The 23,132-nt window shown below is 47.2% G+C and overlaps 1 protein-coding gene and 1 long non-coding RNA gene across 2 annotated transcripts; one reads left to right on the forward strand and one right to left on the reverse strand.

Moving 5' to 3' along the window:
• Positions 1 to 3,964: 3,964 nt before the first annotated feature.
• Positions 3,965 to 11,345, reverse strand: INHBB (inhibin subunit beta B). The gene is made up of 2 exons (XM_065671477.1): positions 9,409 to 11,345; positions 3,965 to 6,748 (listed from the first exon to the last, which is right to left on the reverse strand). Exons 1-2 carry the CDS (start codon positions 9,809 to 9,811, stop codon positions 5,973 to 5,975), a joined length of 1,179 nt encoding a protein of 392 aa, XP_065527549.1. The 5' UTR covers positions 9,812 to 11,345; the 3' UTR covers positions 3,965 to 5,972.
• On the forward strand, positions 10,075 to 11,652 carry LOC136010383 (uncharacterized). Its single transcript, XR_010610862.1, has 2 exons — positions 10,075 to 10,129; positions 10,707 to 11,652. It is a non-coding gene; the product is annotated as an uncharacterized LOC136010383 (long non-coding RNA).
• The last annotated feature ends 11,480 nt before the right edge of the window (positions 11,653 to 23,132 follow it).

The following is a 23,132-nucleotide window of genomic DNA, read 5'->3' on the forward strand; positions in this document are numbered from 1 at the left end:
ATCTTGAATTGCTTCACCACCTGGGAGGGCTGATCCTCTCACTAGGAGAGATCTGTCAGGTGGCCAGCAAACACAGCTCTCACCCTAGGTCTTCCTTGGTGGTGATGTCTGACCTAGGGAAAGCAATACACCTCTCAGGTTTTCTTCTTGCCCTTTTTTCTGTTTTGCTGGGTCTGCTTACTTTGCCCAAGACAGACTCAGCTGACCCTACTGTTTCCAAGCTTTCACAGAAATGTACCCTGAAAGTAGGTTATAGCAAGGGGAAAAAACAGTTTCAAGAACCAAAAAGAGAAAACCTATGAGTTTAATAACAGTATTTGCTTAAAATTCTCAGCAGCAGATAACAAAGATGGTAAATCTGATCAAGTGCAAGGAAACCATATGCATATCTCACATCTCTGATGGCTTCAGAGATCTTTCAGGTTAGAATGGCAAGTGTATAAAACTTGACATCTCTGCTTTGTACAAGAAAGCCTGTTTAGAGCTGCACACATTGAAGGAGGGCCTCTGTTGAATAGAATTGGCCAAATCAGATTAAAAACCCAGTATCTATGATGAAGGCTCCAGTGATGTGAACCAGAAGTTCCTTGCATGTGGGCAGGCCCTAAATTTGATACTGGAATTTAAAAACAAATTAAGATTCCCATGCAATATTGACTTTTCTTTTTTTTTTTCCAGGGTAAAAGATTTTACAGCATGGAATGCTATATGCAGTGGTTACATGAGTCCAAGTAATTGTACCAATTATATAATTTGATATAATTGCACTAATTACATAAACACATAATAATGAAATATAAGTTATTCCAAGAGCTAAACTGGAAGAACATTAAAGAACCTAAATCTGCTCCCACTTATTCTAGTACAAATCAGAAACAATTCCCCTGAAATCAGTGAAGGTACCCAAATAAAATTGGCCCCTCAAATTACAAGTGGTCAGGTAAATCCAGCTTTTGGTTCAAGGGTACTGACTGGGCAAGCAAATGAAAGCTACTGGGGTGTGTTATACCAATAGAGATTGCTAATCCCTGGCCAAATTCCAGTGCATGCAGGGAGATTCTTCCTTCCTCTGTTCACGACCAGGTTTGGGGTCTTCTCTTTTTTCTGATCTGTCATGCAGCATCTGAGGGTTTTGTAAAGCATTTGAGCTGCTGATTCCAAAGCAGGAAAAAAGAGAAGTTTTAGAAATACTGAGATTGAGCTGGGCCCAATCAGGAGCTCAAGAAAAACAGATTCAGACGTGTCTTTGGTGCTAGCCTGAATTGTATCTGCAGACTTTAGGGGAGCTACTGCAGACTGACACCAGTATTAACAGAAACAGACTGTCTTTTTAGGCAAAAGTTTGCACCTCTGATACGTTTTGCAAAATGTTTTTCAGCCCTTCACTGTAGGAACCATTCCAAACAAAAATTATTCTTAAAAAGGATTCATTCAGTGAGGGATTTCCCTCTTCTCCCATGGCAGGGAGAGTGCAGCAATTAATTTCAGCTGCTGACTTCATCTCTCACAAGTAACAAAGCAAAGAAGGTGAGAGCTGGCAATTTTGGAGCAGGTGTCTATTATGTGTGGAAATACATGATGTATGCAGAGTTAATCCACCAAGTGCTCTGTTGCACCACATCATGACAGTCACCCCGTTCACACCATCGTCATTAATGCCAGTGGGAGGTCCAGGCTCTGGGATCAGGGTTTTGCCTGCATTGGAATATTTTAAAGGACTAATATTTTCCAGCTGCAGAAATTGATTCTTCTGCATGATAGAAGACACTGATTTAGCATTTACAAGGCCAAATTCAAAGCCTATCAGAGACTAGAGGGACACCTAGTCATCTCAGGGAGGGTATGCACCAGACCAAGCTGGTTTTTTAGGTACAGTACTTAACCTGGCATAAGACAATGAAACCGGATGCTCAGTTTTATAAGGATGGGAGTGACAGATGGGAAAATAAACCCCAGCGTTTTCAAAATGCAGCCATTAATCTTGGGCATCTTGCATTTTGCCTGATTTCAAAAATGCAGGAGGTGGAAGCTGCAGAAAGTGAAATTCCTGCAGCTCTCTGCAAATAGCTGGCAAGAGCACTGGCCTTGCCACATCTCCGAAAAATCAAGCCCAACTGTTTCAGATTGGTCCCACAAAATTAAAGACCTTTTAAATTTTATTTTATTTTAGCCTTAGGAATCTGTGTGACAGGTTGCTGCTGGCACCAGGACTCAGGAATTCCTCACTATCTGCAGCACACCCAGCACTGAGTCGCACTGCAGAAAACTCAAAGCCTATTCTGTTACAATCGATTTCCAGAGGCCGTTTCACACAAAATAAGAGGACTCGGGAACCTGGACCATGATCTAGCTTTTCCCACTCCTTGATGATGCCCCTGACACCTTACGGATTCATGCTCTTCTTTGCATGCCTGTTTCTGCCCCATGAATATCAGAGCTGTAGGTGCAAATGGCGGAGCGGGGAAGGCAGGGGAAGAAAGCTATGAAAGCTTTTTACCAAGAAAAGGGATATTCTCTTCCTGAAAGAGTTCAGGCTCCTGGTCTTGCTTGTGTGTTTGCAGTGGGATGCAGAGCACAGCCCATTCCTGCCCCTTGTTTCTGGCCAACCCAAGCTCATAGCATCCTGGCTGTCAGTAGCTCCCTGGTCCCCAGCACTGCAGGTCCAAATGCCATGCCAAGACACCCTGCTCTCCTCCTGGGGGAGCACAGGAGTCCCAGTGTCCAATGCAGGGCTTGGCTTCAACCTCAGAAACCAAACACTTTCAATTAAGAATGAAACCTAACCGGACCCAGCCTCCAGGGCCTTGCATTTCAATGGGAAAGATTTCTCAATATATCCCATTTTTAAAAGCGCAGCCCAGTCTTGTTCATAACGACAGTGTCATATTAGGTCAAATGTGCCTTCAGACTGAAGGGACATCTATTTGCCACTGATTTCAAGAGGAATTTGTTGAATTCATCAGTAGCGCAGTTGAACAAAGGGAGAAGGCTGCTAAGAGAAGGAGCAGGAGCAGACAGCTTTGACAACAAATGTGCAGCTCAAGGTGGTGAGAAAAGTATGAAATAGTCAAAAAATTTGGTCTGGGGACAAAGTTCTGCCCAGCAGGGTGTTGACACAGCCGCAGCAAATTGCTCCTACAGGTCTCCTGAAACCAAGTCATTTCACTGCAGTGTCTGGCGTTGGGGAGGGGTGGGCAGAGCTATGCTTGAATGTGAATTGTAACTAGAACCCATCATTAGCTGCATGAACTTGCTTCTTCAACACTTTCCAGGTCTCAGGGTCAGACCTAACATTTGCTAAGGCAACAGAGGTCCTTCTGTCAGCTTCAGCTGGCATTTGCTCAGGTCTCCAGGAGGAAGAATTTATCTGTGAAGATCAATGAAATCAATATCTGGATATATGCACAGCTAGCTGCCAAGAATTTCTGAGAGTATTTTGGGGTTTGTTAGTAATCCCTTTTTAGTAAAGGGGATGCATTTTACTCAAAGAAAACCTCTCCTTGGTGCCAGCTAATTAAAAAGAAAAAAAGTTCATCAAACAGTATTGACCTCTTTTTCCTGGAAGTGCTTTCCACCTTATTTTTTTACCTCTTGTAACCACTGAGGGAGTGACCTAGACAAGAAGTTACATTCTTACACAGCAGGTGAACCAGGAACTTGCTGTAAATGACCTGCAGGTATGCGGAACAGCGCCGTTCCTTTGCCCAGAGACACTGCACTGATGCAGATAGAAAGAAGCAGATGCTTACATGTATAGACAGCAATAAAAGTGAAGTGTAACATTTTTAGGAGCGCAGCTGAGCTCTCAGACAAGGCTTTCTGCAGTGACTAATACAACTACAGTCTAATGCGACAGTTCAGTGTCTGCAGCCGCATGCAGTCCTGAAAGTAAGCAAGTTTCTCCAGATGTTACACACTGAAAAGGGGGGGGGGGGGGGGGAGAAAGAAAAAAGAAAAGCACATCCAGTTTTCAGTCTTTTTTATTTATTTAAACTGTACACAAATGTAAAATACTTCAACAGGAAATCTAAGTGAAAATTGTTTGGTTTAAATTATTATGGAACAGAACCTAAAAGGAACTTTATTAAATAAACATAAAAATTGGATTTAAAGGATGCACATATTGTAATGTATTCTACAATAGTCTTTTTCTTTTTTCACTCTACATTCCATGTGCGTATGGTATAGAAAAGACACTGAATAGAACAAACAGAATCCATTTTGTACCCTGAAACAATTGGTAGGCCTCGTGAGGGATTGCTCAGTATGACTACATGATATGATGGCTTTGCCATCTCATAAAAATTATAACTAATATGTTGGCCTCTTTGGTTCCAAAATTTATGTATAATACATTTAACTGTATTCATTTTTTACTGCTATAAAAATAACATTTTTTTTCAAATGGCAGTTTTTTGACTAATCATGCAACTAAATCAGTGCAAACATTAAAAGCAATCATTCGCTTTAAAAAAGAAGCAAAAGATTTAATTTCAAGTATAAAAAAATATAAAAAAGTCATATCATAAGTCCAGTTTTGTCTAGTATGGGTCAACACTTTAAATTGCATAGCTCATGCGGCACCTGTTTACCTAGATAGTGAGCAAAGATAAGTGCACTATCAAGTACCACTTTTCAAGGCATTGAAATTTGCAAGTGCTATTATACGTGCATTCAAGCAGTTTGCAAGTGCTATGCTGTATCATTATTTTCTGATCTTTATGGCCATCCTCGACACCTCCTGGTAAGGAAATCGAAAGCACTCTCCTCTCCCCTCCTTTCCAAGATTTGTTAAAATGTTCCTTGCCTGTTACTATACGCACTGCATTTTTCAGAACGTCTCCACTCTGTTACTGTCACTCCTCTTTAGGGGTCATTCCTCTTTAGGGTTCATTGGTTTAGGCGCAGTGGCGGTTGCTTGTTTGCTCGCCCCCCACATGACATGTCCTTTCTGAGTCCCTCGCTGAAGAACACAGATTGCAACTCTGACTTTTCATTCTTTGAACAGCGAGAGATGCCATTGGTCAATACAGTCCAGATACGGTATCCGATACCCTTTTCCAAGACACGGTGGGTGTAGCCATCCATGGGTTGCTGGTGGGCAGTGAAAGCATCAGATCACTCCAGCCCAGCTTGTGACTACGCAAGGGTCAAATGTTAGTAATACAGCAGTTGCTTATGCATCTGTCCCCTTTTCTCTCTCTCTCTCTCTGATGGTACCATGCGATTCCTTACTGGAAGTGCTGTAGGAAGATGCGGGTATCTGTGATGCTTGCATTTAGGTATATTTAAATTAAGAGGAAGTGATCACCTCCCAAACGCAGTGTCCTGCAGCTTCTCGTTAGACCTCAGAGGTGACGGTCGACTTTTTTTTTCTTTTTCTCAATTTTCTAAGTTTGGTCGTTTCGACACCTGCAAGAATACATCATGTTCTCGCAGTCTGTGCTTTTGCCTGAGCGAAGGGAGCTCATTTCGATCTGGCTTCACCGGCAGGCGGGGAAAAGCTGCTCAGCCGTTCACTCGTACTGGCAGGCATTTAGGTCCGTCGTCACTGGTCACTGACTTTCTGTGCTCATGCCCCTTTTCCAACCTTCCTTGTGTGTGTGTGTGTGTGTGTGTGCGCGGGTGTGTGTGTGTGTGTTTGTGTATGTGTGTATGAGCGCGTGTTTGTGTGCGTGCCCACGTTTCCTGTGTGTGTGTCTTCAAGATATTTCATAGCGTTAACTTATAAGTGGTAGAATATATAAGTGTCCAAGATCCACAAACTGCCACTGTCCTGACACCAAAGTGAAATGATTTTTTTTTTCTTTTTTCTTTTTTTTTTTTTTTTGTCAAACTTTTCCACAGTGACTTTCCAACACTGATGCCTGGATACACAGTGAAACTTCCTCCAACACCATCTTGTACGGGAATGTTTCTTTCTCTCTCTTGCCCTCTCTCTCTCTCTCCCCCCCAAAAAAACACACCTTAAATCAAGCACAACCACATTCTTCCACAATCATATTGGGAACGTCCCTTTTCACAATGTTGTATTCATCATCAAAGTACAGCATTGACATTGTGCTAAGTTTGGTTGGAATGCAACAGGAGTTCACGGTGCCCGGGTTCAGCCCCCGCATTCGGTACTGATTCACGACGGCGGTGTGAAAGGAGGAAGCCGACCCCGGGACGCCGGCCAAGTAGGCCGGGCAGCTCCCTTCACAGTAATTCCCATAGTAACCTGATGGTGCTATGATCCAGTCATTCCACCCAATGAGTCTAAAGTCAATGTAAAACTGTTGCCTGCAACATAGATTGGTCCTGCCATCGCACTCCAGGCCTCTTTTCCGGATCCTGTGTTTGTTATCAGCGAGGCGGGCTTGCACCACTAAAAAAGGCCGGTGGGATTCCTCCCCGGGGTCCACATAAATTGGCAGCACTGAATACTCTTCACAGCCCTCGCATTGAACATCCAAGTTCAGTCTCCTTTCTCCTCTCTCAAACAGAGCCTGGATCGCCTCTGTCATGGGAAAAGTGTGCCAACCACTTCTTTTGAGATCAACTTTCTTTTCAACCACATTCCACTTGTTGCTAGTGTCCGGGTCTTGGAAATAGACTTTGACTCTTACTTTTCGCCTGCTGCCTTTCTCTAAGACATATGGAAGCAGCTTCAAGTAAAGCCACAGGCTGGCTTGAACGACAAACAAGTTCTGGTTCCCTTCATTCGAGATGAAGAAATAGAGGCGGACTCTAGATGAAGCCAGATCGTCTGCAAGATAAGGAGAGATCAGCAAGATTAAGTCAAAAAGGAAACGTTAGCTTGTGTGCCATTCTGGATTTGGGAACAACACTAGAGCACAGCAGATCGAGGGAGCGGTGACAACGGGGCTGTGTCGGCCAGAAGGCACACACTGAATCAGATATTCCCAATTTGCAATCAAAATGAATTAAAGAGGGGACTTCCCACAGCAATGCTTGGAATCGGGATTTAGTTGGATGTATCAGATCCACAGACAACAGTGAGAGCTCTCCAGAATATGGCTTTTTTTCCAACCAGCCAGCTTTAAAGACACCACAGCGGCACCTTGAATAGGCGGACACTAGGACTGTGCTATCTCGTCGGTTTAAGAACAGTTTTGACTTTCAGCTACCTGCCAATCCTCCCCGGGAGAGCCCTTTCAGTAACCACTGACACGCCAATGCCAAACTGGGGATTTTGTTTCAATTTTCACATATTCTCATGGAGGTTTAACAGCGAGGATTCAGGAGACAGAGGGAACATATTTCAGTAATGTGCCTGCTTGTTCAACAGATCAAGCTAATCCCCACTCAGGCTGATAGAGTATCTGCTATTATTGATCGTTTCGATCTCTGCCTTTTCCCCCCGAAATGATAAACTTCCATACAAGGCAAGGCAACGAAGCGGCTGCTCTCACTGTAACGCCGTCACTGCCTGTTCTCAATACGCTTTTCAGTAACGCCAGAATTAAAGAAGCGAAATTGTCACGGAAAACCAAATGTCACCAAATGTCTGACATAACCCCTTATTTGTAAACAGAAGAGCCTGCTGCCTGAAACGTTTCAGAAATACCAGTGGCCCTCCTGCATTTTTGTACTATAAGTCCTAACTAAATTTGGCATAGGTGATAAATGTGTAAGCTGGCCTTTATGGCAGAAACTGTAATTCTGGTCCTTGAATCAAAACCCCCCAATCATTACTTAAAATTATTGCTGGAAAGGCATTTTCTCATCTGCCTGTATCTGTTTCGCTTCTTTCTGTACGGAGACAAATGTAGATTCTTCTTCCCTTTCTTTTCCTAAGAATCTTTATTATTTTTGTCAATCTCTGAATGGGATTTTTTGCGGAGTCAGTGTCTTCATTTGTTATCCTAGACGCCTTTCAAATGTGCCTCCAGGGCCCATTCATACTACCTTGCAATATTTCAGTGACAAAAAAATTTCACTATGTTTGTCTACATTTTACACAAAGTCGATTTTGGAAGCGCTACAGAAGCCAGCGATGGATTGAATACCAAATGGAAGTACAAGCCCACCACAGATCTCGCAACAACAGCCTATTAAAAAATAATAAACCCCAAAATGTATGCTGAGAAAGCCTTCCACATGTTAGTAAATACACAACTTCTTTGTAAACTGTGGTGACAGCAACAGAAAAAGAACAGTACAGCATTGCTGCACTGATCCACATCATTTGTGTTGTGTGAGATTATGTGTACCCATAAATTTTGTATGTGAATATAACAAGCACATGTATAATGCAACAGATCTCATAGATACTGTAAATGTATATGCCTTTGGTAAGTGGGAGGGTAGATAAAGAAGATGAGTGGGCAGTATACAGGATAGAAAGAGATTTATTTTGTGGACAAATGATACAGAGATGCCACAGGAAGATAGAGAAAAAAAATGAACTGTGCGATAGAGAGATGAAGGAGAAGAGAGATGGGCAGATAGACAAGGAGAGAGCTAATTTGCAGAGCAATGTTGTTAGAGCCAGATGTGCAAAGTTCACAGGCGCAGCGGTTGCCTGGATAAACTGCTGGAAAGCTGTGCTGGAGGGATTCAGTAACACATAACCGCAATGGCTGGACAGGACTGAGATGGCTGGTACTGTGGAGATGGATGGCACAGTTAGTAAACAGACTGACAGACAGAGAGGGGACAGACACACTTGGTAGGAGGCTGCGGGCAATGGACAGACAAGGCCAACCTACAGATGAAAGCTCAATATGTGGGAAACAAATGGAAAGGCAGAACGGGCAAATACGAGCCTCAACAGACAGATGCATGCAGTCAACCAGACAAATGTGCAGGGCAGACAGATGAGGCAAGGGATGCAAGAGATGGAGTGGGACAGGCAGAGGAAGGACGGGGAATGCACAGGGATGGTGGCAAGCCACGGTGCCGCTGGAAGGACAGGAGGGAAGCCGGGGGCACAGAGAGATTGCAGCGAGTTGCGAAGGGATGGAGGGATGCAGTGAGGGGAGTTTCAAGGCACAACCCGGGGAGAATCCCGGGAACCGGGACACAGGCAGGGTGGGCAGGAAAGAGAGCACAAGGGCCGGGGCGAGATATGCTGGACAGAGGGGCGAGCGGATGAGGCGAAGGACATGCAGGACAGCCCGGCACCCAGGTGCCTGCAGCAGGCAGGAGGGCAGGCAGGGCGCGAGGTGGACAGGCAGCGGATCCAGGCAAGAGCAGTCAGGGGCGCTGCCAGGGGTCAGGTGGGGGGACAGGAAAGGCGTGTATGAGGCCAGGCAAGGCGAGCAGGAGGTCTGATAGGGACTGATAGGGGTCGAGCGGGGGACCCTCAGGGGTGAGGCAGGCGGGGCGGGGGGCCGAGGCCGTCCGGGTAGGACAGGGCACGGCAGGGAGGGCAGCAGGGTCGCGGGGCCGGGCGGCGCCCACCTGTCTCGGCGAAGCTGATGATCTCGGAGACGGGGTCGTGGGCCGGGGGCCCGGCGCTCGCCTGCCCGTCCAGGCTGGGGATCTCCACGCGGCCGTCCTCCCGCACCTTGCCGGCGTGCAGCTTGCGCAGTGCCGTGACCATGGCCGCCTTGGGCACGGCGTGCGTGATGTTGGGCCGGTCCCGCATCTGCAGCCGGCTCAGGATGTGCCTCTTCACCGCCTCCAGGAAATCCCCGTCCACCTTGCCCGGCTCCTCGGGCCGCCGGAAGCCGCAGGAGGTGCATGTGTCCTGCGGGGAGCTGCCGGCGGGGGCCGGGGGGGTCGGGGTGGCCACGGCGCCCAGCAGGAGCAGCCCGCAGGCCAGCAGAGCGGCCAGCACCCCCCGGCGAGCCGCCCCGTCCATGGCGGAGGAGCGGGGGGCCGAGCTGGGGGCCGCCCCGAAGCGCCGCAGGGAGCCCGTCTGCAGGCAGCGCCGCTCCGTGCGCTCCGCGGCGCGGAGGGGGCGGTGGCAGCCAAGCTGGGGGGCCGCAACCGCTCCGCGCAGAGGGGGAGTCGCGGCGGAGGGAGGGGGCGCCCGGGGAAGCGGCGTGTGCCGCCGGGGAGGCGGAGGGGGAGGCTGCACCAGCAGGAACCGAGGGCGAAGTTGAGGGGAGGGGGGGGTGTGCAGCGGGCTCGGCGTGCACGGAGAGCCCGGCTCCACGGGGGTGGGGGACGGCAGCAGGTGAGGGGGTGGCTGCGGAGCCCGGGGAGGAGGGAGGGGGAGCGGGCAGCGAGCCGGAGGTGCGAGGGTAGCTGGGGAGCAGGGCTGGGGAGGCGGCGGAGCGCTGCCCCGGTGCCCCGCGCCGCTTCAGAGGGGCATCCCCGGGCGCAGCCGCTCCTGGTCCATCGCTCGCTTCGGCAGGTCCTGGCGGGCCGCGGAGAGGAGCTCTTTAGTCCAGCGTCATTGAGGGGGGTCAGGGAGATAAACGAAGCAGATTTATATACAATCCAATTTATAGCCTGGAGGGGGGGGGGGGGGAGAGAGAAATGCCACTTGTACCCCCCCGCCCACTCCGCCCCCGCAAGACAACAATCCACAGGCCGTGGGTGCCGGTCTCTGGGCAGGTCGGCTCCGCGCCGCTCGGCTGTCCCCGTTCAGAGCCCTCGGCGTCTCAGCGTGCCATCGAAGCTGACCCGGAGCATGGCTGGGGAGGGAGCCGGGGCTGCGGGGAGGAGGGACGCGGCCGGCAGCTCCTCGGTTACGAGTCTTCTCCCCCCAACACTCCGCTTATTATCAGCGAGATGCTTTTATTTTCAAGGCAACGCGGAGGGTCCGGAGTCCGGCGAGGATGCTGCGCGGCTCCCGGCGCAGGCAGGGCACGGCGCGCGCTGCGCTGCCGCGGAGCGGGGAATCGGCTCGATCCCGGCGATCCCAGAAGGAGAAGCTGCACGGATCCACTCGGTCAGACCAGCTCTTCAGCTCGCTCCCTCGCTCGCTCTTTTTAAACAATATCTCCTTGTTGGTGGTTTGGGTTTTATTATTATTATTCCTATTATTATTTTAAGTGTGATTTTTGTTGTTGTTATTGCTGCTGCTGCTGCTCCAGTTAATCTGTCTCCCTCTCTCTCTCTCCGCGTCTTTTTGATCTTTCGCTCGCCTTGTGCTGGCTTGAACGCTGTGTTTTGTTTTGTTTGTTTGGCTTTTTTTTTGTTTTGGTTTGTTTTGCTTTTTTTTAACGCGTCTGATGTTCTCTCTCGGATCCGCAGTGGAAGGTCTCGGGGAAGCGGCTCGCTCCTCGCTTATCTTCCTCTGATCTCCTCCTGCTAATTTTCCCCCCCTGCAAAATCACGACATTGTGGCACTTTCTACTGAAACTTTTATACAGGAGTTAAAACCACGTGGGAACTCCAACCTATAACAGAGACGCCATGGGTTCCTCACTATTTAGGAGATTAAGTTAAGTCTTTTGCCCCCTGGGCTATTACAGTAACTTCCTGATGTGGAAATATTAACTATGCTGTTTCTTTACCTCCCCCCATCCCATCCCCTCCCTCACGGTTCCTGCAAACACACCCACCGCACATCGACCCGCGTCCGTGTCCCGTCCCCCGGCAGGACGGACGGACGGACCCCGAGTACCAGCAGCCCGGGCCTCCCCGCCCAGGCTCGGAGATGGATGCCCCCCATTCCCCCCCCCCCCCCCCCCCCCCCCCGCGGTGTTCCTTGCCTTTTAAACACTTGAAAGAAGAAGTCATTAGAAAGTTTACCGTCGGGTTAGCTTTGCGACGGGGCGGGTTTTTGTTTGTTTGTTTGAATGGGCCGGGTAATCGGGGCGGGTGCCGGGGATTGTGTGTGTTCTCCGCGAGGCAGGAGGGCCGCGGGCGCGGAGGCAGTGAGGGAGGGGGGGCACGGGGCGGCGGCCGGAGTGGCCGGGAGGGGAGATAACGGGAACGCCGCTCTCCCGCCGCCGTGGCTGGAAGCCGGCGGGAGTGCCGGCCCTGCCCTTGCCCTGGGAGCGTTCTTTTTAACTGCGCTTCTCCGCGGTGCAGCCCCGGGGTTTGCGTGGGTCACCAAGGCGGAGGGAGGGCACAGGACACGGTGATGTCCGTCCGTCCCCCCCCCCCAATTCCCTCGCAGGGGTCGGAAGTTCCCACCCGGCTTCCCCCAGCAGCCAAGCCCCGGGGCGAGCTGCCCGGGGAGGATGGAGCTGGGGTGTCACCGCCGCGCCTCCTTGGCCCCAGCTCCGCGCTGCTGCGCGGCAAGCCGCTCGGGCACACATCACCGCGCAGCCACCCCGCGGCCAGCCCCCGCGGTGCGCAGCGGCAGCGTCCCGCCCCCACCCAGCGCTGCCCCAGCCCTGGGGCCGCCCCGAGCGCACGCCGTGCCCAGCGGCCGCTGCGCGCTGCCCCGCGGCCCCGAGAGCCGCCGCCGCGGGGAAGCCTGAGCAGAGGGCGCCCCCTCTGGGCAGCGCCGGGAAGCGGCGGCGGGGCCGGGCGGGGTCACCGGGGAAGCGGGGCAGAGCGGGGGCCGCCGGAGCCCCGAGCTGATTACCGGGCGGGGGCCGCGCTCAGGCGCACGGAGGAGCCGGAGGTTGCTGCCGGCAGGCTCGGAGCGTCTGGTCCCGCAGAGGCGGGGGCTGGGCTGGGCGCGGGAGGTGCACACTGCAGCTCTGACCCGGGCAAAGGAGCACCTTGCACCGAGCTTCCTCCGGCCAGGAGCGGGCCCAGGTCACCGAGTCTTCTGTTTCCATTTATTTTTCTTTTTTTTCCTTTTTTTTTTTCCTTTTTAAATAAAAATATAACTTCAAGAATGAAAGCAAATCTCCAGACCTTCACCTTTTTCATTGAGCTAAACGCTGGTTTTCGAGGGGCGCATGCAGGACGCACAAATTCCAAGCATAAGAAGCCCCTTCTGCTCATTTCAGTTTTTAGAATAAAACTTCTCCTGTATCCCTGGACTGCACACACGTGGGCTCTGTTAGTTGTCACTAGTACAAGCAAAGGGGGAGCCTAAGAGGGTCAGCTGGAGGATCAGCTTGTTACTGTGGTTTAAGAATGGAAGGGACAAATGCTATTCTCATCATAAATATTTCCTTTCTTGTTCTGTGCTGCAAAAGGAAAGATACAGTGCTGTGCTTCAAAATCACATTGCAATCCCAATCTGACCGTTCATGTTGGGTTTAATATAAACTCAGTCTAATTGCATATACAGCATTGTAAAGCAAATCTGCAGTAGCACTGGAGCTCTCCTGATGGGAGATCCGAATTAGATACATTATTTCCTCCCTGCCAGTAACAGGTTTTGAATGGAAATCCTGGAATGTAAAAAAAGAAATAATGCTAAAAATCCAATCACTCTGACATCCTGTGAGCTAATAAGAGCACGTGAATGAAACGAGCTTAGTACTTCACAGTAATTAATTTGACAGCAAAGAGCTAACAAGAAAACAACAGGCAGAGCAGTGATGACTAGTTCATAGAGGTCACCGTCAAACAAGAAATAGGTGCAAACAGTCCCTCTCCCTTTGAAAACAACTATTTCACTGCCCCAGTGAGAATAAAATGCCAAAGAAGGAAAATATCACAGCTTCAGTGGGGATAACAAATCTGGGAAGGTACTATAAAACAAGGTGGAGGTTTTCTTTCTTGGGTACAGTGATTTCTAATCATCCCTGTTACTCACTGCAGTGATATGTTTTGGCTTCCTCCCCCCCACCTCTATTTTTTTGGTTAGCCAAAGCCATTTTGCATATTCAAATGTTGGGAAGACTTATCTTCTGTGGCAATTACTAAGAAACTAATACACTCATAACCTCTATTGTTATTTAAAGTGTGTCCAACACAGCGTTCTGGAGGATGCTCTCACACAATGGACTTTCTCTGGCTTCCTCCTAGAGAAGAACTTTATCAAACCTTAGACGTTTTCAGGCAGAAGAGCCTACAGGGAAGGTGAGCAGGGTTAACAGGAAGAAATGTTCCATTTGATTTCTAATCTTGCCAGGGAACACGGCCTATTGATTGAGCCATGAAGCTCTGTTAATTTTAAGATCCCCTCAGCTTTCAGATCTTTCCCTTGGGCATAAACTTGTTGCTTACTCATAGTGGCTGAACTCCAAGGGAAAGGCTAGCTTCACCCTCCCCCCCTGCTGCTCTCCTCCCCTCCTCCCCTCTATTCTATTCGTTCTGAGCTCATCTGTGTGAGGATACATTTTCACACACACCTTCTCAAACCGGCTGCTGTTCATCTGATTCAGGGTCATGCTTTTCGATACATTAAATGCAGGGGAAAACGGCAAAAGGAAATGGCTGGGATTTGTGCTTAATGGGCAAGCACAGGGTTAGCCAGGGAGCCCTGCTGTGAGAAGGTAAGGTGTCGGAGAGTATTTTTAGTAGACATATCAAGTCTCATAACTGGAATCTGATGCTTATTAAAGCTACTAGTATAATGAAATCAGTATAAATTGATGCCCCTAGCCTATGTAAATCAGCATGTTTCCAAGGCACCACACCACTACAACTCTTCCTCTATAACCCAGATATTTGCTTGTGCACGTTTTTGTCGGGGCGGCAGATGCAGAAGTCACGCGCTTGGAGAGGCCAGTCAGTGCAGCTCTGCACCTTCCTGTGCTGGTGGGAAGATCCAGAAACCAAGCACAGCCACCGCGCAAGGCAGCTCCCTCACTGCCCTGTTTCTATGATGCCCTCCAGGGGAACATAAACAATTTACACTAGCAAAGGATCTATGCCCCTCACGTATTGCTAAAGCACCTTTTATGTTCTTAAACCATTAATAATATCCATTAGGTAACCTTACTAATCCCTCTGAGGAAGGATTTTCTTTACTGTACTGATGGCTGAACTGAATAAAGCTCCATATATAAGAGGCCTGGTTTGCACTAGAAATGCTTCTCCTTCAATAACCAGCAAATACAAGTTTTACTAGCACAAGCATCTTTTTTTCTGCAAGCATTTCCAAATAAAATAGGCTGCACTGGCAAAAGCACTTTTTTTTGCTCATAGAGCTGCATATACATGGGGGATTTTTGCACGTAGTGAAACGCAATCTGTTTTAAATGGCACTTCAGAAGAGCATTGCTATCCCACAGAAGTTTCAAGGCTAGACCTTGAAGTATATACTCCTGCCTTGTGTCTGAAAGAGCTTTTACAAGGTGGCTATTGTCACCTTGCTGGAAATACAGAGAAACTGAGACGCATGGTTACAGAGGCAGGCTGGGAGCAATGTGCTCTATCTGGAATTTGTATTCATGCCATTCTTTTGCTTCAGATGAAATTATGTATCCATAATCAGGCTGATTCCTCACTAAGCACAATGACTTTTTAAACAACTGCAACAAAACCAGTGGATGTTTCAAAAGCACTGTAATTCTGCAGAAAGCAAAGTCCTGCTGAAAAGCAAGTAGGCAAATGCCATTCTGAATGACCTGGACATTTTCTGAACTGGCAAAGGTAGACCTAACTCATGAAAAAAAAACCCAAAAAACCCTAAAAAAGCACTTAAAGGTTAATCTTGCTCCGTTGCTCCTGTCTGTGCTTCTTTAACTGAAAACCACCCCTTAATGAAGATTAATTCTCTCTAAGAAAAGGAGTCCTACACTGAAGACCACTTGGAAGAAGGAGGTATAGCAAGCAGAAACAAAGGACCTGACCAAACTGGGAACTCCTCATCTAAAGCGGGTACAAGAATAATCTGGAAGATGAGTCACACAGAAATAAATCAGAGCCCTCAACAGGTTTTGGAGAACACCTACTGAATGCCATCTCCTGGCACAAGTGTCAGGCAGGATGGAAACATGGGGAGGCAGCAGTAGAAGGTTACAGGGGTGTACCCAGAGCCTCAGCCCCCCACTCCCACTGCACCTGCTTTAATGCAGCTGTAGTCCCGCTCCCGTCAGCTCAGCTACCTTGTGGTGCCTCACGGGCACCATGTTGGCGGATCAGTCCTCTTCAACGACACCTTCACACTCTAAAAAGGTTTGCATCCAAGCTCCCAGGTTCACTGTGGAAAATGAAGTGCAGATGGATCTGGTGTGCCGTGAAGGATGCAGTCAGGTACCTCGCCCCAGGCAGGTCTCCACACAAAGCAGTATATCCTTTGGCAAAGGGACCGAGTTCAGTGATCTGCTTTGATTTCCAAAGTAGAGGGATTGAACACCATTGATATGGGTAGATACCCAGCGTGACATTCAAAAGATATCCACTGCTTGTTGACGGCTCAGAAGTGCTTTTGTTTTCCTCGTGTAGTCTGTCCTCTGCACTCCAAAGCTGTAGCCTTATAACCCAGGCAGTGACTTCCTCTGAAGTTGCTTGTATTGACCTAAATAGGTTGGGGCGGGTGAGGACACACAGACAACATGAAAAAGGTGTGCTGGTTGCCCAACAAAGAAGTGTCTGCTTTGTGGTGAGCACTTTTAACATATAAGCACTTTTAACATACTGTTAAAGAACATGATTTTCATGTTTGTTTAAGTTCACACCAAAAGTCTTGCAAAGTAGCAAAGTGAGTAGAAATAAAATCTGCATTTAAGTGGTAAACAAAATAGTTGAAACTTGACTTCTTGTAATTTGGATGCTGCTTACTGAGTCAATGTGTTTAGAAGTCAGCTGGTGCATTTCTTCCACCCATCCAGCTGTGACTGACACATCTAATAGATCAGGAAAATGAACAATAGGATGTCACAACATCAAAAGCAGCTGTCCTGAGAAAATCAATGATTGTCAGGGAGCGATGACAAGATGAAGAGGTTTCCCCTCAATTGTAAATGGAACTTAGAAGCAAAAAATGGCTGGTATCTTTGCAGCGTCTCAGGAGAAATAGAGTACAGAAGTTCAAGTCATCTCATGATGGACAATCAGTAGCACTTGACAGCTACCTGAACATGAACTACCTTCTCTTTTGGAAGTGTCTACATCTACTGCCTGTAGGACAGGCTGTGGTTAGACCTGTGCTTAGGCCTGAATTTCTCCTTCTTTACCCTATTTTCACTATCTGCAAGTTGAGGATGACACTTCAACCCTCTGTAAGTTGCTTTGAAATGGAAAAAAGCAGCATACAGGAATTCATCCTCTTCACGAAGCTTGACACTAACAGCATGGTCTTAGTGCTGTATGACCAAAGTAATGTTCAATCTATTCATACTTAAATTTTGCAGGGTTCTGTTTTTTGGGTTTGTTTTTTCCCCAAAAGCCTTTTGTTACATCGAACCAAAACTGGTGCTGTTTGCACAAGAACATCAGTGTGGGTTTTTAGAGCTGGTTGTGATGTCACTGCTATGGCCAGGTGGAAGCGACTCCTGTAACAGCACCAAAGTCCCCCAGTTTAAGCAAGGAGGATCTTCCAGTGAGGCAGAAAAGTAGCATTGTCACAGTTAGTGGAGCTCTACCAATTTACTGCAGCTGAGAGTTGGCCCACATGATTTACAGTCATTTGCTCAGTGCTATTTAGCCATTCCAGGCACCTAGTAAGTACATTCAGGCTGTCTGACCCTCCACATTTGCTATATTCACATTAGCTACAAGCAAGGTCCTTTGCTACCACCTGTCAGTGATGTTCCAGTACTCCTATGTCACACGAGAAGGTTAACAAAAATTTCCAAATCACCTTCTGCCCTGTTCGGTACTTACCATCAGTAAGCCAGCACTGCCTGTCCCCTTGTGAAGGAGTAACTTGAATGTGCTGTAGGATTAAAACACAACGGACTGCAATGCTATACTTGGTGCTTGGTTAGACTTGAGTGCAAACATCTGCCATTTCTTCTAAAACACCCAAAAAGGCATGTACACTGTGACAGCCCAGGCTGTCCTCATGACTGAGATGTTCCCCCAAGGAGGTTTTAATATCATGGGAGCTTTTCACTCCACAGGTTCAAGCAGGTCTTCTTGTTCTGCTATTTTCCTGCCATGATCTCCACAGAAGTGGGGCAGCTTATTAACAAAAAATAACCCTAAAGCTTCTCCACAGCCTTTTGCCATTTCTGAGTAATAGCATTGGCCCCTGACATTTACTGCTGTGGTTTAGATCCTTACCAAAAGCATTATTAAGAATAAATTATAGCATGTGGAAATATTACTGTGAAATACACCAGTATTATTATACAAGGATAAAATACCAAACCACTGTTCTGGAGACAGCAAGAGCAGGAGCACATGGATCATATTAAGTAGACTTTGGGTCTACCAAACCTACACAGGTACTGAAGTGTCAGGAGGGCGCCGAGCTACAACAGGAAAGTGCATTGTTCTAGGCTTGCAAGATGAGAGAGATAGGGCCTAGGGGAGGCGAATGCATGAAAAAGAAAAGGATGAACCCTTTTTTTTTCATTTTGGCTACTCCAGATGGGGTTTTCCTCTGTTTAAATGCTGAAGGACAGAAAGATTTTAAATTAAAATCTTAATAAATATAGCCCTGAGGCTAGTAACATTATTACATCCAAGATGATTACAGCAACTAAGCCACAAAAGAAATATATTTATTTATTTATTTGAAGTATAATAAGCCTCAGTATTTAGTCAGAAGGAGGCTAAGCAGCTAACTGACTTCCAAACTAGTGATTTTTCCATTCCGCTCTGCTGGAAGGATAAATGCAGCACGCAGTTTGCAGGGCTGGATTTCATTTCTGTACAAGATAGCATTATTACTGCTTAGACTATATACATACGTGAATAAAAATTATCATTGCTCAGATCATGTGCATGATGGTTGGTAGGAAAGAACCCCAAGTTTGCCATACGCAACAGGAGCTATGAATAATTAGTGATCTTTATTGTGAAAGAGCAATCTAGGTCTCCCAGCTTGCTTGAGTGAGGCATATTCTCATTGAGACATTTGCCTTTTTCAGTTGATCCTAGTCTCAACACGAAGTACTGCACTTCACTTGTGTAGAGTTCTTTTTTAATTATGGGAACGCTTTAATGAAAGAGACAGGAAAATGAAAGGATACAAAGAAAAGGATACAAGCTGATAAAGATGATTAAATCATAGAGCGACTGCAGAGTGGGTCATGAAGTGTTATAATCCCCAACTCCCCTCTGCTTTCTGCCTCAATGTGTTAATGCATCACACTTTAGTACAGTGACACTTTCAGCCCTAGGTGGAAATTCACACATGATGAAGAGGTGGAGGAGGATTTCCAGATGGTCAGACCTCAGGGAGTGCGAAAAGGTGGGGGGAGGAAGGGAGAAACTGCTGAAGGGAATCGGACTTTGGTCACATCAGTAATTTCCAGCTGAAAATGGAATATTAAAAAAAACCCAACAAAAACCACAACAAACAATCACCATGATCCCACACCAGAGCCAGGTGCGTTCAGGTTTGGACATTATGTGTGATAAGTCCTCACCAATGCTAATTGTGAAAAATCCCTTGGAAATATTGGTTTATTTGTGTGCAACAGTGAAAGGTGTGAGCTTCATTTCCTTGGCCAAATTTCAGTGTGGGTACTAAAGCATTCCAATACAGAAGCAATTAGTTGTTTTATTCTCTTCAGCTCCTCTTTACTAAAGGTTATTGCAAAGTGGTACTTGCTCTGAATCGTGCACAAGTTTTCCTTTCAGCAGAGGCTGTGTTTGGCTGCTGCATATCCTTTGGGACCCTTATCTGCCGGGCCACCTCTACTAGAGCAGTGAAGGGCACAGAGACAGAGAAAATGCAAGGCTTGCAGCCAGTTGGTCCCATCATACCCCAAAACAGGCCCCACTTCCCCTTTAGGGAAGCATAAGGCAGCAGCTGCTATCACACAGCTGGACTTCTCCAAGAAGACCTCATTTACTGTGGCCTTTTGGGGGGAATGGAAGGGGAGTCATGGTCCAGAGCTCAAGAGGTCTGGTCCTTCAGGGTGAGAGGTCCTAGGGCTGTATAAAGAATTAGCAGTATATGGTACTTTGTATGGCCACAGCGCTTCCAGATGTCAGGGTTAGGGGAAATCTGAAATAATCAGTTATGTGGGCAACACAGTACCCTCATGGGGGGGGGGGGGGGGGGGAGCGGGGGGCAAGGAGAAAAGATAGTCTCCAACTCATGACATTAAAAACCCCAAGCAGTAGGTATAATGGCTCATACTGCAGTTCTAAGGGCTATTGTTTCATTTTCTTAGGTGCTCCTTGTGTCAGAACATGTTCCCTACCACAAAATGGAGACTAGAAATGCCTACGGTGAGCAGTCACAATAGAAAGAATATTTTGTTTAATATCACCAGTATGATTGCATGCTATTTACATGGATAGCAACAAAGTGAACTGACCACAGCATGATGAACTACTTGGACAAATATCATGAGAAACAAGGCTGTCACACAGAGTTTCCAGTTTGGAGAAACACTTGTTTTATGTCCACTCCCTGTCACTCCCAGTACAACCCATATTGTGCATGCAGGTCAGGAAAAGCTCAAGGAAACAGAAGACACTGCTTTGCCTTATTCAATTTCTGCTAGTTCAACTTCAAATTTGTAAAATCTGTGGTTTCCACTGATGTGAATTCCTCCTCCCATGTAACTTTATATGTTAAAATCACTTATGTCACAGCAAAATGCAAAGAAACCTTTGGCATCTGATGTGGTAGCAACTTACACAATGATGCATTCAAGACGCTCAGGTGCCTGTCACCGGCTCTAGCGGCAAGCCAAAAGCCTCTGAGCCTTGTAAATCCTGCAGCATCTATCTTGGACTTCAGTTGCTTACAATGACTAGATGAACATCTCTGACTTTCTTCCCTGAGGACTCAGTGCAGCAGGTGTTTTCAGTCTGCCCACCTTCCAGATCAGGTGTCCAAAGATGCAGCAATAAATACAATTTTTTTCTTCCCTTATTCAAAAAGAGCTCAAGGTGGGTGGAGAGGATGGGCGTAGGCTATTTTTATTCATACCTTAATTTAGTCAGTAGTCCGATGGTTCATGAAAAGAAGAGCTGGGCTCAATCTGCTTCCTGGCCTGAAAGGAGTTCAAGGAGCATCAGGGGCAGGTCAGCTTTTTCAGGAGGAGCAGGCTACAGAGTGGACAGGAGCACTCTTTAAGCTTCCAGTTAAGTCAGTGCATGACCAAAGGGAACACAATCCCACAGCTTTCTAAGCAGACAGCTCAGAAAGCAACAAGGCTGAGCCTCAGTGCTTTTCCCACCTTGCTAGCCAAAATAGTTAGAGCTACCAATTCACATGGCACCAGCTTTAAAAGGACAGAGGCAGTCCCCTCCCTGGCACAGAGCATACCCTGGCAAATGCACTCTGCTGAGAGAGGAGATATACACATTCCCTGGGGCAGAAAGGAATTGAGCCATGTGAAATTCCCCATGCTCAGCCCTAGCCTTTTGAGCAGTGAGCATAGTGTACACAAAACACTGCCGCACTGCCAACCACCCTGCCTTTCCCTTGCAGAAATGGACCCATGCTCTGTTCCTGGAAGCAAGCCGAGAGAGGGCCTAAACTGTGAAGCCTGAGGGATCCTCAGCCCCCAGGCAAGTTAGATTTGAGAGGCTGTGCTCCCCATTGGTTGCTTAGGCAGTGAAGCAGCCTCTTGACTTTTGGTGTCTGCCATTTTGATGTAGTGCAGGGTGCAGGAAGCTTTACCACGAAAGGCAAATATCTGGAATTCATGGTGGCTGCCAAGAAGAGGCATTGCAACACTGACAGTGATGCCCAAGACTTCTTGTAAGTCTGCTTTCCCCAAGCTGAAACATCACTGCCATTGCCATGCTAGCAGTCCACAAAGCAATAGCAGATGGAGCTCCCCCAAGAGTCTAAACCATTGTGATAAATGCTGTACAGATCCAGATCTGCCCAAAGAGTAGGCATTACAGAAGAGAAGAGAGATCATGATTTAGAGTAGTCAAGTGACTCTTCCCCCTCTGTAAATGAGAAAGCACAAACTTGCAGGACTGGGCCAGTAGCAAGATTTGTCTTGCTGTAACTTATCTTCTATCTAGGAAGCAGGGCTGAATTTATTTAACAGTAGCTGTCAACAATAAAAGAATACAGGTGTAAGTAAAGGTGGATTTAGGCAAGGCAAACACATGATTCTGTATGTATGAAGACATGAAAGTAAGCAAATGATTGCTAGCAGTCAACGGAAATGGTTCTTACAGCAGAAGTGGTAGAGCTAAATGAATAGAAAAGTCAAAGCATAGAAGCAGAGTACTTGCCTGTAACATGGCTGCTGCTGTGAACTATTACAGGCATGCAACAAGGAAGGAGTAAACAGGTTGTCATCATCATGGCTGGGATGTTTTGCTATTTAGCAGAGAGCACCTGGTACACAGCAAAGAAAAATTTCATCTCACTATGGACTTCTTGGCTTTAGAGGTTATATTCTAGCTTTGGGCTCCTGACAAAAACACATGCAAAAGGCCTTCCCAGCAGGAAATGCTTAGCACCTTTAACTGGGAAGCCAAAATTAGCAATCTTGCTAAAATACCTTTCCTACTCTCACCCCTTGGGTTAGCTCCCAAAAAAAAGAGGAACTGCAAAGGAGCCTGTGACAACTGAAAGGGAGAATCTGCCAGCAGCAGAGGGAAGCAGGGGCTGTTCCATGCATGTGTCACTTGCTGCAGCCTGTCTGGGGTGATGGTGTTGTCAGCAGGAAAGGGTTACCAGAAGAGGTGGGGCTGCTTGGAAAAAGGCCTCGATGCTGCAGAGCTTTTTACCTTTCGCTTCCCTAGCTATGAGCCCATTCCAATTTCTACATTTAGGATAGGTCTTCATCGACTTGTTTAACTCAAAGTCGTGTTTTATTGTTGGTTTGGTTTGTTGGGGTTTTTTTGTTGGTTTTTTTTTTTTTTAGGAAGTAAAAGAACAGAAAGTAAAGATTCACATATCAAATAGTCCAAACCTATTTAATACTTTGGACTTTATCGATTTTTTGCTTCATGGGGAAGACTGTTTGCCTGGAACCTACATCCCTATTCCTTTCCAAAAAAAGAAGAACAAAAGATAAGTTTTAACTTGGTGTTGATGCAATATTTACCCCACCCAGAACCAACTTTGAAACCTCATGTAAAAAACATGAAGAGTAATTTTTACTTAGCTCTTGTTATGAACAATTCAGAGATAAGAAACAAGGCAAGACACGTCTCAGCTGCAAGTGTGAACATGATCTCAACACTGCAACATTTTCCTTGCCTGGCTAGAGATGGGCTGGCAGCATGAGGTATATGAAGGTAGGTTACAGGTGACAAGAATCTAAAAAGCCTATTATTAAACTAGGTGTAAGCAGTCTTGAAACTTCATTAGGGACAAGGAATTC

The sequence above is a fragment of the Lathamus discolor genome, chromosome 3, assembly GCF_037157495.1.
Source record: "Lathamus discolor isolate bLatDis1 chromosome 3, bLatDis1.hap1, whole genome shotgun sequence".
Taxonomy (NCBI): domain Eukaryota; kingdom Metazoa; phylum Chordata; class Aves; order Psittaciformes; family Psittacidae; genus Lathamus; species Lathamus discolor.